We start from the raw sequence: 16935 nt of genomic DNA, 5'->3' as shown, positions 1-16935 counted from the left end.
CTCACACCAGTTAGAATGGGCATCATCAGAAAATCTACAAACAACAAATGCTCAAGAGGATGTGGAGAAAAGGGAACCCTCTTGCACTGTTGGTGAGAATGTAAATTGATACAACCACTCTGGAAAACAGTATGGAGGTTCCTTAAAAAACTAAAAATAGAACTACCATATGACCCAGCAATCCCACTACTGGGCATATACCCTGAGAAATCCATAATTCAAAAACGGACATGTACCACAATGTTCATTGCAGCACTATTTACAATAGCCAGGACATGGAACCAACCTAAATGTCCATCAACAGATGAATGGATAAAGAAGATGTGGCACATATATACAATGGAGTATTACTCAGCCATAAAAAGAAACGAAATTGAGTTATTTGTAGTGAGGTGGATGGACTTAGAGTCTGTCATACAGAGTGAAGTAAGTCAGAAAGAAAAACAAATACCGTATGCTAACACATATATATGGAATCTAAAAAAAAAAAAAAATGGTACTGATGAACTTAGTTGCAGGGCAGGAATAAAGAAATAGACATAAATTTTAAAAAATACTTGAAAAATTATTGAATAACAATATTTCAAGCTAAACAAAAAAGAGAGACAGAAAATGGACTTGAGGACCTGGGGTGGGAGGGCGAAGCTGGGGCGAAGGGAGAGTAGCATCGACATACATACACTACCAAATGTAAAATAGTTGGCTGGTGGGAAGCAGCAGCATAGCAGGGAGATCGGCTCGGTGCTTTGCGATGACCTAGAGGGGTGGGATAGGGAGGATGGGAGGGAGACTCAAGAGGGAGGGGATATGGGTACATGTGTATGCATATGGCTGATTTGCTTTCTTGTCCAACAGAAACTAACACAGTATTGTGAAGCAATTATACTCCAAAAAAGATGTATTAAAAATTTTTTTTGATGGAAAATAATAATTTATCTATTGTTGCAGTGTATAAATGGAGGTTATTTTCCCTCACTAATTCATGGATGGTGTGGTTAAATTTTCTTACATCATTTTTATTGAGGTATATATGATTAATACACAATAAAAGCATCCATTTAAAGTGTATAACTTGATATAGTCATACAATCACCATTATGTGATAAACATATAGTCATATAATCACATTACAATCAAGAAAATAACACTTTCATCAACCCCCAAACTTCCTCTGTACCCCTTTGCTATCAATCCCCTTCCCCAAACCCCAGCCCCAGGTAACCAGTGATCTACTTTTATAGATTAGTTTTGCCTTTCCTAGAATTTCATATAAATTGAATCAGACAGTATATACTCTTTTGTGGTTGGCTTCTCTCACCAAGTGTAGTGATTTTGAGATTTATCCATTTTGTGTATACCAGTACTTCATTCATTTTTACTGTTGAGTAGTATTCTGTTGTATGGATATATCACAATTTGTTTATCCATCCTTCTATTGATGGACATTTGGGTTGTTTCTAGTTGGGGCTCTTATGTATAACTCTGCCATGAACATTCATACACAAATCTTTGTGTGGACATGTTTTCATTTCTCTTGGGTAAATATCTAAGAGTGGGATTTCTGGGCAGTATGGTAAATGTATGTTTAACTTTATAAGAAACTTCCAAACTGTTTTTCAAAGTGGCTACACCATTTTGCATTCCCATCTGCAATGTATGAGAGTTCTGGTTGAGGAGCAGGTTATTTTTAAAGTATGAGCTCAAGGCCATATTCACTGAAGGTGACTGTAAAAACACTTTAGAAGGTACACTGAGCGATAAAATGTCAGGAATGGTAATGAAGGCTCTGTGAGGGCACAAACTTTTAGTGTCCTGTGTACTGCTGAGTCCCCAGTGCCTCGCACAGGTCTTGGCTCATGGCATGCACTCAATAAATGAATCAATGAATAAAGATTTGTTCCTGACAGACATTAACAGCTTTTAAAGTTTGGGTCAAAGTTTGGACCTACTGCATCCTATCTGAGCAAAGGAAGTTTTTTGGAGCCCTGTTTTCTCCTTCCCTCAATTTCACAAGACCCTTGTTTTGAACTAGTTGGCATTTCTACCCCATTTCTATGAGATCTACCATCCCTTTAGCCAGGCTTCTCTTCAAAGCCCAAGATGATCACTCTACCCCCAGCACTGCGTCTGCATTGCAGCCAGGAGGAAGGAGGAAAAGGGAGAGAAGGGCACACACCCTCTCTTTAAGGATACTTGCTTGAAGTTGAAGATCATTTCTGCTTATCTATCATGGGCCAGAACTTAAGCCACATGGCCACATGGCAAGGGAGATGGGAAAGTGTGACCTTTATTCTGACCAGCTGTGTGCCTAGATAAATAGCGGTTCTTTTACTTAGAAGAGGAGGTTAGATACTGATGACTTCTAGCTGGGCCTACCCTGAGCCTGCCTTTGTCCTGAATGCTAGGCACTAGTTCAATATACTGTATTAGTCGAAAAATATGTTTATTCCTCAACTCCAGGGAGAACTTTTTTATTCACTACACAAAAGGATGCCAGGCTGGTGGATAAGGAGGTGTCTCAGTCAGCACTTCCAGGCCTCACCCCCAGCCACCAGACCAGCCACCGTGGCTTCTCCCTCAAAGTTTTCTGATCCAGCTACAGGGGGTAGGGAGCAGTTGAAGGATGGTGCATTCAGAGAAGGGGGAGTTAAAAATGGAATCTGTAGGGACTTCCTTGGTGGCGCAGTGGTTGAGAATCTGCCTGCCAATGCAGGGGACACGGGTTCGAGCCCTGGTGAGGATCCCACATGCCGCAGAGCAACTGGGTCTGTGCGCCACAACTACTGAGCCTGTTCTCTAGAGCCCGTGCGCCACAACTACTGAGCCCACGTGCCACAACTACCGAAACCCACGTGCCTAGAGCCTGTGCTCCACAAGAGAGGCCACAACGAGAAGCCCACGCACAGCAGCGAAGACCCAACACAGCCAAAAATAAATAAATAAATAAATAAATAAAATAAAATAATGGAATCTGTAGACAGGCCCACATTGTTGACCACACTGGGACCCAAGTGTCTGCCTTCTGGTGACCTACCTGAGGAAGTTCTGATGGGCCCAATGGCTGAGCTGGGTGCAGAGAGCTGGGTCCACTCAGCTGCCCTTCCCACGGTCCATCAGACTTGGTGTCCAGGAAACTTAGCAGCCTACAGAGGGTAGGGTATATCCCAGAGCTGTGTGTCCAATACAGTAGCCATTAGCCCCATGTATTTATTTCAATCTAAACTAATAAAATAAAATATTCAGTTCCCCAGTTGTACCAGCCACATTTCAAGTGCTTAGTAGACACTCGTGGCTAGTGGCCACCATAATGGATAGCACAGACATAAAACACTTCCATCCTTGAAGAAAGTTCTATTGGACAGTGCTGCCCCAGAGGAGAGACATCTCAGGTTGAATTATAGAGGAAGAGTACTAAGAAAGAGGCAGGTGATGGGTCTGATCTACACTGTGCCATGCGGACCCAAGCTGGGCCACCATGGTCCATGGGCCCCACACTCTGTGAGGGAAGCAAATGAGAGAGAGGAAGGTGTCCAGGCAAGGGTGCAGAGGGGGCTGGAAACGTATCTGTGTCTTGTTTAAAGGATGTTTTAGTATGCGTTCCTCCAGAAGCAGATGCTGGGACAAAGGTTTAATGGCAAGTAGTTTCCTGGGGAGGTGATTCCAGAAAGTACCAGAAGAGGAGTGGGGAAATGAGACAGGGAAAGTGTGAGTGGTCAGGCAAGCATCCACTGTGAGCAAGTGGGGCTCCATCCTACCAGGGAGCTCTGGGAGCCAGTGTAGAGCATGTACCTCAAAGTCATCCCAAGGGCTTGGGGAGCTGTGGTTTTTATACATTAACTTCTACTAGTCATTGGCTGAAGGCTGCTCCCAGGGTGTTAATTTGCTAAGACTTCTGGGCTGCTAAGTATGGAGACAGAAGGCCTTCCTTACCTGTGGAAAGTCCTCAGGCAAAGAGATGCAAACATGGGGCAGCTGGAAGTTGGCTGGAGCAGACTGAGGCAGTAAGACCTGAAGGATATGGGCTGGGCACCCGGAGAAGACCAACATCCTTAACCCCCAGCCTCATCTCTCTCTCTCTCTCTCTCTCTCTCTCTCTCTCTCTCACACACACACACACACACACACACACACACACACACACACACACACACACACACGCCTTGCGTATCTCTCATCATGCTGGCCTCTTCCTTTTCCTCAGACTCACCCTGCTCCCTCCCACCACAGGACCTTTGCATATGCTGTTCTGGGAATGTCTGAAGCACTCTGCTACTCTTTCCCATCCCTTTTCATCTAGTCAAGGGCTACTTATTCTTCAGATCTTGGCTCAAATGTCCCTTTCTCTAGGTAGCCTTCTCTGAGGGACACCCCACCCCCACCCCAGGACAAGAACAAGTCCTGTTGCACACCATCCCAGCTCCCTGTCCTATAAGTGCGTCATTATATATTCGTGAGGTTAGTTGATTACCACTGTCTTCCAATCAGACTGTAACGAAGGGATCTTGCTTGTCTTATTCAGAGTGACACATAGTAGGTCCTCAAGAAATATATGTGGGGTGAATGAATGAAAAATGAGTGAATGAATGATTGAATTCCAGTCCGATTGACTAGGACTCCCAGTATCCAGAGAGAGAATTCACCAGTTTAAGACCCCAGGAAGAGGAAGAGGCTAATTAGCAATTCATTAGGATCCTTCTCACTTCTGTAGTCAATGCTAATCACTTGTTTGTTTAAAACAGGAAGTTCTGCACTCATTAAATCCATTAGTAAATGAAAACGTTTCTCAGGGAAGTCTGGCCTCCCACACTGGAGTGTAAATTCTAAGGCCACACCCCACCCCCGACTTTGTATAGACTTCCCAGAAGTCAGGAAAGCAGGTGCTCGCAAGCTGTAATTACCCTGGGAGAGGACTTGAGTCCTCCTTCACAGTGGGACCTTAGGAACCTGCTTCTTCAGCCCTCTGAGCTCAGTTTCTGCCCCTGTACAATGGGCACATTGTATCTCATGGCTAATTGTGAAGATTAGAGGGAGCTGTGGCGCCAGGAGTGTCTGCTCACACCTTGGTGTCATCCTCCCTGATGGCCGGTAGAGGGTCTATTTTGAGAACATAGCTACCCAACTGTCCTGAACTCTTTCCTTCTAGTTAACAACGAGGCTCCTCTCTCCTCCTAAGCAGCCCAGCTTAGAGGCTCACAGGCCATGATGTGCTCACCCTGGCCTTGCATTAGCTCATTTAGTTCGCACAGCAAATCCATTACTAGCTGCATTTGCAGATGTGAAAACTGAGGCTTGCAGAGCAGAAGCGCTGGCACACGGCCTTTTCTCCTCCCCACGCTGGGCTGTCTCCTCCAGGAAGCCGCCTCTGCCTCGAGGCAGACTGGGCTCTCCCCAGTCTGTTCTTCATCAGGTGTGTCTGCTGGTCCTGGGTCTTACTCATCCTCCTGTTCCCAAGGACCTGATGCTCTGCAGAAATGGAACATCTCCCTGGGTCCGGGCATCAACTACATACTAGCCTCAGTGCTCAGTAGTGCTTTTCCTGCATTAAATCACTGAGTCCTCACCAAAATTCTACAGGCTGAGCTACTATTATTACCCCCATCTTACAGATGAGGAAACTGATGTGTCAGAGGTCACAGGGCTGGAAAGTGCATAAATGGCCAAGGCAGGCTGCCTTCAGAGCCCTTGCACTTCACCCCACAGAGGACTGTTCTGCCCTCACAACAGGCCTCAGGAACGGTGGAGAGGAGGGCTTGGGGGTAGCCTGGCAAGGGCGAGCTCAGCCCTCCATCCTGTCAGAGCCCCGCAGAAAAGCCACAGAGAACAACTTCCCTGGTGCAATGTTACCAACCCATTCCTTAGGCGCCTACTGAGTGCCCACTGGCAGTAGAGTTGTGTCTGCCTTTGGATATCGAACAGATCAGCCTCCCTTCCCGAAGTTTCATCCTTTTGTTCAGCCTTGTTGTTTACCGTTCCCACCTCCCATTCACATGAGCCAAACACCATACGTGCTGTTCCCTCTTCCCAGAGGGGATCCTTCCCTTGGCATCTGAGGGGCAAATACAGCAAAGCCAGTTTGGACAGCCTCTCTTCCATGAAGCCTCCCAGTTTCCTTTCAGTTCTACCTCTGGGCTGCCACTCATACCTCTAAGGTATCATCATCATCATCATGACCAACTCCTACAGAGCACTGCCCAGGGGCTAGGCCCTGAGTCTAGCACTGTATTCTCACCATGCTCTCAGGGAGGTATTATTTTTATTCCCATTTTGTCAACGCTCGGAGCAATGAAGAGACTTGCCCAAGGCAGCAGGGTCAGAAGTCAAACCCAGGCTGTCTGTGTCCAGAGGCCATGCTCTTAACTGCTGCTCCCAACCTCCTCCCAATCCAAACTTTATTGCTGCCTTCTCATGATGATTGTTTTGTTTAGCTCTCCTCGGAACCTGGCTCCTAGGAGACAGAATTTATGTCTTTTTGTCTCTGGGCCTGGCACATAAAAAGCCTCGGAAAATGCTTGTTGAACTGAATTGAAGTTTACAACCTGAAGATTTTGAATTCTGTTGCATAAACCTGATGTAACTGAGCATGTAACTCATCATTTGATGTTGGCAGCCTCAGGTTTGAATCCTATCTTTGTCCTTTATTTGGTGCCTTTGGGCCCGTCACTGGGCAGCTGTCATCCTAACAATGAGAGGAAGGCACAAGCTGCAGCCCTGTCCAAGGTGCTGAAGATGCAGTCATGAATGCCATCCCTCCACGAGGGAAAAGGCTGCAAGCTGGACAGAGCCTCACTGGGGGCTGGGGCAGAGGGCACTGTGCAATGCCCTGAGAGCACTGAGTGTGAGCCCTAAGTTCTGTCTGGGCAGTCAGGAGAGCCTCTGAGGCTCGACCTGCTTCTCTTGGGGTTCTGAGGGCTCAGATGAGCTGGGGCACGGATGGGAGATGGTTTTTCTGCATGCACACAGGGGCTGTGTGGGGTGGCTGTCCGTACAGCACACAACCCATTCCCTGAAGGGATCCTCTCTAAGATCGCTTTTCTTATTTGGCTTAAGCAATACCTCCTCTCCCCCCAGCCTGGTTCCCCTTGAGAAATGCACAGCACAGGAGAGGGAGCCCAGATTATGTTAGACTCCTATCACCAAAATGTGAGTTTACCATAGAATTATAGACTCACAGATGTCTTATATTTTAATAATAACTTTTTTGTGAGTGAATAAGTTACACATGTATATGATTTAAAAATGTGAAGAGTAGGGGCTTCCCTGGTGGCGCAGTGGTTGAAAGTCTGCCTGCTAATGCAGGGGACACGGGTTCGAGCCCTGGTCTGGGAAGATCCCACATGCCACGGAGCAACTAGGCCCGTGAGCCACAACTACTGAGCCTGCACGTCTAGAGCCTGTGCTCTGCAACAAGAGAGGCCGCGATAGTGAGAGGCCCGCGCACCGTGATGAAGAGTGGCCCCCGCTTGCCGCAACTAGAGGAAGCCCTAGCACATAAATGAAGACCCAACATAGCAATCAATCAATAAAAAATAAATAAATAAATAAACTTTACTTGTTTCACTACTTCCAAAAAAAAAAAAAAAAAGTGAAGAGTAAAGGGAATTCCCTGGTGGTCCAGTGGCTGGGACTCGGCATTTTCACTGCTGAGGGCCCGGGTTTGATCCCTGGTTGGGGAACTAAGATCCCACAAGCCATGTGGCATGGCCAAAAAAAAAGAAGTGAAGAGTATAAAGGGTGCAATGTGAAAAGATTTCTCATCACTAATCCTGCTACCCTTCCTAGAGGCTGCCCCTTGAGTGTTCTTTAAGAAAATTCCACACATAAAGTACCCCTGTCCCTCATAAATAGTAGCATTGTTCTGCTTGCCTTCTTCTTTAATAATATATCTTGGAGATATACACAGAGAACCAGCTTTTTCTTTTTAAAGGCTACTTGGCACATTGCACGTTAGTAAGACACTTATTTAGCCAAGACTCTCTGGATGGACTTCTAGGTTGTTTCCAAACTTTGATTAATGCAAACACTGCTTCGATGAACTCTTTCTTCATCATCTTTGCATGTGGACAAGGAAATTCCTAAAAGCGGGACTGCCGAGTCAAAGAGTATGTGCATTTAAAATTCTGGTAGCCATTGTTGTTTTATTCATTTTATTATATGGATGGACCATAGTTCATTTACCCAGTCCATCCCTCCCTCCCTTCCTCCCTCCCCAACCCGTTCTCCTGCTTTCTTTTTAATTCCATATTTACTTTTAGGAAATAACTAACATTTCATGACTTTTGATGTACCATTTGTTCAGTATTGTTCACTAGAATTTCTGTTTTGGGGGAGAGCAAGGGGGTGTTTCAGTCTCTTCTGGATGGATGTTTAAGTCCTATGATTAGGTTACTTCCTATCTTTTGCTTCCAATCTCTTGAGATATTCATGTAAAGCATTAGGCATAATGCCTGATACATACTGGGCATTTACTATTTGTGAGTTTCTGTAAATCAGGAACAACCTCGCAGTGACTTGCCTGTGCATGTACTCCTTTGTGCACGTGTGAGTATTAAATTCTTAGAGACAGAATTGCTTGTCAAAAGGTGTGTACATTTAAATTTAGGAAATATGGCCAAACTGACCTCCAGGGAGCTTGTACCAACTTACATACCCGTTTCCCCCAATACTTGCCAACACTTTATTATCCAACCACAGTTTAGGAGGTGGAGCAATTTTGGAGACCAACAGTTTCAAACCCTAGCAGACAGGGAAACTGAGACCCTGGGGAGGAGGAGGGACTGCCCAAGGTCACCTGTGAACTGTGGCACAGTTAGATTCCCACTTCTGGCCTCTCCGTCCTCTTCTAGGGGACTGGGCAGTGTCCAGGATGGAATGTGTGAGAGCACCAGGTGGGGTCCATGAGGTAAGAAAGGATGTGAAAATGGGGTGGAGGGGAGGTGGGGTGCACCAAGGTCTGGGTCCACTGCACACCTCTGCCTTGGGGAATGTAACATGTTTTATTTCTTGTTATTTTATTATTACTATTTTTTGGCTGCACCGTGAGGCATGCGGGATCTTAGTTCCCTGACCCTGGATCGAACCCATGCCCCCTGCGGTGGAAGTGTGGAGTCTTAACCACTGGACCGCCAGGGAAGTCCCATGTTTTATTTCTTGAAGGAACTTCTGACTTTTCTCCATTACTTCTCCCTATCTCCACCCCCCACCTCACCCCCCAGCGTCTTTTCCCTTGGAAACGGCCTCAGAGATTCTGAAAGGAGCTTTCCTTACTTCAGAGCCTGCCTGTGTGGGAGGAAGCTGAGGACGTGAGGGTACTGACTGAGAGAGCAGGTTGAGACCCAGGAGCCATTGTGCGAAAAGAATGGAAAATTATATAAGGAGGGAAAACGGAAGGGGGTGGTGGAGGCAGCCACTCATCAGTGCTTTTTAACCCTTTCCTGCTGCAAAAGCGGGCAGCCCCAGATGCTGGGAGATGGCTGCAGTGAGAGACGTTTTCATAAATGGCTGGTGCCTAAGGCTTTGAAGGGTGGTGGGCACCACTCCCTCCTTGCCCTTTGCAGGCGGGCTTTGTACTCTGGGTAGAAGTGTCAGAAAAGGTAGAACAGCTCCTAATCTAGGAAATGATTCCTCTGGGAAATCAGGCTGCTTTTCAAGTGTAATTTGGAAAGTCGCTGCCTCCAAACTTCAGTGGGTTGTGGGCGGGGAGGCAGGGGGGCAGAGGGAAGAATGCCATTTATAAAGCAATCAATGCTTCGACAGAGGCAGCCATCACTCAATTATTTTCTGAAATTTGGCCTCTCTTCCTTACTCTGGAGGAAAGGCAACATGGGCACTTTGCTTCCAATCAAGCCCGACACAGAGGCTGGGGTAAGTCACACAAAGGGAGAGGAGCCCTGCCCTGCTCATCACAGCTGGAGCTGCGGAAAATCATTTCTAGGGCTTCTCAACTCTTGCGAATGAGCTGGAGGAAGCCTCATCAGAGGTTCCATTCATCTCACTTCTTACTTTTAAACTTTAAAGCACATATTTATGTGCCTCAAGTTGCCCATGAACCATGGCGTGTCAAACAGTTTGGGGTTGATGGAAGAGGTACATTTTCTCGTCTTGGGACTTTCAGAAACACAATTTCATCACCAGGCTCTCTCCCTTCCAATTTCTCCTGTATGCTGCCACGAGATGCATATTCCTAAAACGCTTTCAGTGCATTACTCACGCGTTCAAGAACCGTCCAAGACCTCCTCTCTTGATCTCCTAAGTCTGGGAACCCCAGGTTGACAGTCAAGGCCCTTCGTACATGTGGCCTCAGCGACCACAACCTTCTCACACCCACCATCCCTAGACCACCAAGCCACCCTTGTCACCCGCCACAAATATGGGGTGGTGAATGCCTGTCATTTTGGTCCCTCTCCACCCTGCAACTCTTCTCCTGGTAACCGGATGCAGGGTTTCCTTTTGGGGGAAACCACCCCACCCCAGTTCCCTCTCCATATGGTTTGGGTGAGCTGACCTGACACCTGCCTCCAGGCCTGCTCGTGAGAATGTAGATCCAGCCTTGGCAAACTAAGATCCCAGGGCAAAAAAAAAAAAATGGCCCCTAGCCTATTTTGAAAGACTCCTGAGCTAGTAATTTTTACATTTGTAAAAGGTTGTAAAAAAAAAAAATCAAAGAAGATGCCATAGAGAACCTATGCCCACAAAACCTAAAATATTTGCCATCTGGCCCTTTACAGAGAAAGTTTGCCGACACCTGCTTGAATGCACAATGCTTGGTTTGGGGCGGGGCGACGGAGGGGCTGAGCTGAGGAGAGCAAGTCCTAGGACTTGAGCTGGAGCCGTCAGAGGGACGTGCACACTCTCCTAACTTTGTTCAGCAGAAAGAACGTAAGCCTGGAACTACTGGTGGCCGTCTTTGACACTTTACAGAAAGAGGCTGCTGGAGAAGGAAGGCAACACTGGGGGAAGCAGAATCAAAAGACAGACTGGCTGTGGGACTTGGAGCCAGCTGGGCTGGTTGGTCGTGCGAGCCCAGACATTTCTTTCAACTCAAGCCAGTTTGACTTGGGTCTGCTGTCAGCTGCAAGGGAAGGAGTTATGATGAGTACAGATACTGGCAGGTATGGCCGATGCATTTGGGCATGTTATTACCTTGTCTGGAATGCCCTTTATCCTCTCTGCCTGCCAAAAAGTCTGCTTGTCTTGCCAGGATCTTTTTTGTTTTTTAGTTTATTTATTTTATTTTATTTTTGGCTGCGTTGAGTCTTTGTTGCTGCGCGCAGGCTTTTCTCTGGTTGCAGTGAGTGTGGGCTACTCTTCGTTGCGGTGCACGGGCTTCTCATTGCGGTGGGTTCTCTTGTTGTGGAGCACGGACTCTAGGCGTGCGGGTTTCAGTAGTTGTGACACGTGGGCTCAGTAATTGTGGCTCACAGGTTCTAGAGCGCAGGCTCAGTAGCTGTGGCACACGGGCTTAGTTGCTCCGGGGCATGTGGGATCTTCCTGGACCAGGGCTTGAATCTGTGTCCCCTGCATTGGCAGGCGGATTCTTAACCACTGCACCACCAGGGAAGCCCTCTTGCCAGGATTTTATCCCCCGCCCCGCCCTCCCCTCCCCCCCGCTGTGGTCCTCTGTAGTTCCTGGGTAGTTCGTTCTGAGACATAACCATCTACTTCCTCAGCTATAATTGACTTGGAAGAGTAGGTATTGCATCCCTAACAAAGCCACGAGCAATGGGGTGGGGATAGGGGGAAGGAAAGCATGTTGTCGAGCCCCAGGCACTAGCTAAACACCATAAACACTACAGCACTTATTCCCCCTGAAGCAGCCGTCAAAAGAGGGGGAGGCAGCAGCTCCATTTTAGAGATGGGAAAATGAAGTGAAGTGACTCACCGAGGTCACGCAGTTACTAAGAGGCAGAGTCAGAAATCAACCCCAGCTCTGATGAACTCTACATCCATGTTCTCTCCACAGTATGGTGCCCCCTGAGGGCCACATCCAGCTCTTCTCGGGATCCCCTGGATCCAGCTCTACACTTCCCTGAATCCTCCAGGAGCCTCCACTGCCTGCAGATCAGACCTCAAACATCTCAACCCGAAATGCAAGGCCTTTCAATATCTGCCGGTTAATCCCTCCCCTACCCGTCTCCAGCCACATTGATACTCAGAGTACTCAGGTTGCACCCCGAATGACAGAAGAAACCCTCACTGCACCACCAAGTTTTAACAGGGGAAACGATCACTTTGCAAAGCCTACGTTAACAAAGACTGGATTGAGTCAGCTGGACAGCTTCAAAATTAAAGTTGCCTGAATATAATAATAACCAGAGAGGCACTCTAATTAGTTTTTTTTTTTTTTAATCAAGTGCAACAATCTGCCTGCAGGAATCTGAGAGTGACTCGGGATGTCTTAACTCTTTGAGGAAGAGGTGGGTTTTTGGAACATCACAGCAAGCCCTCATCACGGCAAGTCCTCCCACGTGGATGATCTCCTGGAGGGCTTCCCCAGAGCGCGAGTTTTGTTACAGCACAGGGTGGGTGTGCATGTTCCTCCCCCCCCCAATTCTCAGCACACCATCACGGCCTGCCACACCCAGGCACCTGGGGAAGAAAGGCAGGCTGCTTTAATCTCCCTGGGAGCTAGGTCATGCTCGACAATTCACGCCACCTCTCTGACCTGTTTTTTCATTTGTCAGGACCTAGGGATTGAATTAGTCTATCACTTTGTGTCCCCAGTGGAATTAGGAACAATGCTCTGTGAATCCTTCTACAAACCCCTCAGTTAGAGGGCATTTCCTCCCTTTTCCAAAGGAAATCATCCCAGAATTTTAAAACTGGAAGAGAGTTAAGTGACTATCTCTCTCAGGACTTCTTAACTTGGAGTTCCTCTGGGGTCATAGGTGAAGTCTCTGAAATTGTACCCAGAATTTTGGGAGGTCAGCTAAGCAGCCCCAGCGGGAGGTGGAGATGGTGCGTGACTGTAGGCTTGGAGGATGCAGCGCCCTCCTGGGAGTGACAGGGGAGGAGGAATGTTTTGGGGGAGTGGGTCCTCAGATCTCATCTGATTCCTGGAAGAGCACAGGATCCTCAAAGCTTAAGAACTCTCTCTCTGGCCCATTCCCTCCACTTTACAGGTGGGAGAACTGAAGGCCGAAGCAGGGTGGTGATGACTCACTGACAGCCAGACCAGAAGCCAGCTGGACATCCCATTGCCCTTGCAGGGAAGGTCCTAAAAGGAAAGGAGGGGGGCCTCTCTGGAACTGGCTGGGGACCCTTGCTCCAGTAAGTCCCCATGCCAACCATCTTGTTTTGTTGTGTTTTTTTTTGGAGCTTGGGGATTATCTATGTCAGTGGAGGAGTTATGTAGATAGTGCCTCACCATGCATCTGGGGAGGAAGCATTCATCATTCTCGAATGCGCATCTTTCAGCATGGGTGAGTGAGTGTGTGCATGTGGCTGAGTACCTGAATTTACATAATCTGTGGGGTTTAAGTCTCCCAGCTAGAAAAATCAAGTGTTTATCCTGCTTTTTCTACACAAACTCCCTCAAGGTTACCACATGGTTGATGAAGGGACCAAGGCTCTAGCTACAAGCAAGCCGGCATGACGGGGCTGGAACAGCGCTGCTCTGCAATCCCTAATGAACGAGCGGGTCCAGGTGAGGCTCACCAATGGCTGCCAACTTCACAAGAAGAGTTCAGACATCATGTACCTCCTGATGGAAGAAAATAATACCACCCATGGAGGAGTGCAGCCAAAAAGCAAAAACAAAAAAATCAAACCCGATCAAGCCTCTTGTTCTGCCTCCTCATTTATAGGAAACACAGGTGACAGGAGCAGCCCATGAAATGACCCCCCACGGGGATGCAATCAGTAAAGCCAGACTGTGGGAAATGCTGTAGAATAAATGACCTTGTTTCCTCAACAAAAAACTTCCCGGGAAAAGAAAAGAGAGGTGGAGGGAGAATCTATAAATTAAAAGAGATTTATTAAGGGACATATCGATAATGGCAATGCACATACCTTATTTGCATCCTGATTCAAACACACAGGACCATTGTTAAATTTTTTAGGTGTGATAATGCTATTCTGGCTGTACATTTATTTTAAAAAAAAGAAGTTTGGATATGACATCTGGGGTTTGCTTAAAAAGCATCCAGGGGCTGGCTGTGATGTGGAGGTAACTGGGAAGGGGCGGGATGAAGCAGGGCTGGCCACGTGCTGGTGACGGGGTGCAGCTGGGTTATGGGCACATGGGCCTTCAGAGTACCGTTATCCCTGATGGAAAGTTAAAAAATACTTAAAAGGTATCCAAAAAAACTGTCATGAGTGTTTGCCTTTGGAGAGGGAAACTAGATGTCCAGGGAATGAGGATGGGGAGACTGACTTTTCATTATTTTGTACTGCTTGGATTTTATACCATGACTTTTTATTACCCATTCATGAACATAAACTCAGTTTTTTCTTTTTTCTTTTTTTTGGCCTTCCCTTGCAGCACGCGGGATCTTAGTTCCCTGACCAGGGATCAAACCCAGGCTCTCAGCAGTGACAACGCAGAGTCTTAACCACTGGACCACCAGGGAATTCCCCATAAATTCATTTTTTAAAAAATCACCCAATTTAAATAACAAACTTCAAAGTGAGTTCTTGATCGTACTTTTCATCCAAGAAGTGCCTTTATTTCATTTTCTTCCAAAGAACAGGTTAGGTTCTTATCTCCTTACTTGAGGAGGGGGAGGTGTGTGAGTCCATGCTGCAGGCCGGTGATCTGAAAACTCTCCGATGTGTGATACTTCCACGTGGTCCTCAGGCACCGCGGTCACACCTGATGGGTAGTACAGGCCTCCGCCCCACGTGTCCTCAAGCTCTTGGGTGTGGGTGGGTGCGTGGGGTGGCCTGTGAGGCAGCTAGGGCCGCAGAGATGGTAAGCTAAGGAGTTAAGCCCTTAGAGCTGCCAGACAATGTCATTTGAAAATACCAGGTATGAAATATAAGTAACAGTCAGCTGCTTTCCTTCAATCCAATTTCTAAGCAGTTGTGTGATCAATCAATTTATAAATCGATTGGCTGTCTAATCCACCTTGGCAGTCTTCTCTGAGGCTGACACCAGCAGCCTCGGCCAGGGTGGGGTGGGCCCCACGTCCTCAGCAAGGGAGGCAGGGGACCTCCTCTGGCGCCTGCCTGACTAGGGGGGAGGGGCGGGGTCACTGCAGCTCCTGGAGCAGGCGGAGCACGTTGGCTGCGTACGGGTTCTGCTGCCCAGCGGGCCCCCGCAGCTGCACCGGGTGGAGGCTGGGGTGGGGAGGTGTGAACTCCTGCGGGCAGTAAAGTTCGTTCAGGAGCAGCCAGGTGGAGTCCGGGTCTACCTTCATCAGGTGGAGGAAAAGGCTGTGGAGAGACGGAGAAAGAGAGTGAGGGCACGAGGGAGGGCTGCTGGTGCTCCACCCCAGAGGCTGCTTAGCGGGCTCTTGGAGAAAAAAATGATCATTGCATCACTCTGCACAGCAGAACAAAGCCCACTTTCATTCCTAATACAGGGCCATTAGGATGGTCCCAAAACCTAACAGAAAGAGAGGTAAAGAGCTTCATATCCATTGACATAGAGGAAAGGAAAGTAGTTAGTCTGAGCAGAACAATATTGACATCAAACAAGCTCTTGGCAAAGAAACCGGTTAAATTCTGGGCTATAAAACAGCTCTCAGAAGGAAGAAAATGGATAGGGCCCACCCCTTATTACAGAGTCCACTTCGCTCACAGGACCAGCCCCGGTGCAGGGACTCTCTCTCCTGCTTGGGGAGCCTGGGCAAACCCTCAACTCCTGAGTCTCAGACCCTTATCTCTGACCCTCCAGCACGCTGCTGAACTCAGTAGTTGGCCCATTGCTGGCCCCTGAGAGCCATGGATTCTCGGTGGTCTGGATCCCATAGAGGGATCAGATGCAGTTATTCTCCCACGGCAGGATCGGCTGAGCCTGGCTCTGGGACCTTTAGCAGAGGCAGAGCACTGGTGCCCTATACACGACATGAACACAGCTGAAGGGCCGGGGCCACCCAGCACCAGACACCCACCACGGGTGAGGTTCTTTATCTTGGTCTGAACCGTGGGGTCACAACCCTTTGCCTCGTATCTGTTCACATCCCATTTCTGAACGACGCCCAGGCCACTGTGCCGGGTAATCCAAGTGTAGACTTCCTATACCTGGCTGACTCAGCGATTCGGATCGGGCTTTTCAATCTTGGGAAGGATGAGGTCCTCCCCTAGCTGGGCGGCTCTCTCTCAGCCACCCTGCCCATCTCAGCTCACGTATCACATGTGCGGAGACGGTGGCCTTCCTGACCATGTCGCCTAAGTGGTTGCCCCTTATTTTTAAAGTTATACAATTTTTATTTATTTATTTATTTATTTATTTATGGCTGTGTTGGGTCTTCGTTTCTGTGCGAGGGCTTTCTCTAGTTGCGGCAAGTAGGGGCCACTCTTCATCGCGGTGCGCGGGCCTTTCATTATTGCGGCCTCTCTTGTTGCGGAGCACAGGCTCCAGACGCGCAGGCTCAGTAGCTGTGGCTCACGGGCCTAGTTGCTCCGAGGCATGTGGGATCTTCCCAGACCAGGGCTCGAACCCGTGTCCCGTGCATTGGCAGGCAGATTCTCAACCACTGCACCACCAGGGAAGCCCCGCCCCTTATTTTTCTCCCTCAGGACACCCTCCCCAGCATTTATCAATTGCCTGTTTACTGACCATCTCCCATCTCCCTTCCTCACAGCAGAAGCCCCTGAGGGCAGGGACCATGTCTGTTTGGTTCACTGCTGTATCTCAGGCACTTAGCACGGCACATGGTTAGCACTCAACCAATACTTGATCGAACAGGTTTCATGTTTAATAAGGGACTTATTATGCTGCACACTAATGACTTCAGATGGCATCCCTCTTTGAAATAGTTATATTTTGTAAAA

The 16935-nt window shown here is 48.0% G+C and overlaps 1 protein-coding gene and 1 long non-coding RNA gene across 8 annotated transcripts in view; one reads left to right on the top strand and one right to left on the bottom strand.

Annotated features, from left to right (window-relative positions):
• The first annotated feature begins 4155 nt into the window (after window positions 1–4155).
• On the top strand, window positions 4156–14571 carry LOC309614140. Of its 4 annotated transcripts, none has more exons than XR_014236036.1 (3): window positions 4156–12496; window positions 13119–13811; window positions 14480–14571. It is a non-coding gene; the product is annotated as an uncharacterized lncRNA (long non-coding RNA). The 4 variants fall into 4 exon arrangements; XR_014236037.1 differs by lacking the exon at window positions 14480–14571 and having other exon boundaries at window positions 4156–11108; window positions 12351–12496; window positions 13119–13802; XR_014236038.1 differs by lacking the exon at window positions 14480–14571 and having other exon boundaries at window positions 4156–11108; window positions 11960–12496; window positions 13119–13802.
• TTI1 (TELO2 interacting protein 1) overlaps window positions 13960–16935 on the bottom strand; it is a 43599-nt gene continuing 40623 nt past the window's right edge. For all 4 annotated transcript variants that reach the window (XM_082361927.1, XM_082361924.1, XM_082361925.1 and 1 more), the window contains one exon: window positions 13960–15372. In XM_082361927.1, the coding sequence (XP_082218053.1) occupies window positions 15189–15372 (184 nt within the window). In that variant the 3' untranslated portion in view covers window positions 13960–15188. The remainder of the gene's footprint in view (window positions 15373–16935) is intronic.

This window comes from Balaenoptera borealis (assembly GCF_965194805.1).
Source record: "Balaenoptera borealis genome assembly, chromosome: 16".
NCBI lineage: Eukaryota > Metazoa > Chordata > Mammalia > Artiodactyla > Balaenopteridae > Balaenoptera > Balaenoptera borealis.
Note: the sequence above shows the minus strand (reverse complement) of the source record. Positions and strands in the feature narration are given on the sequence as shown.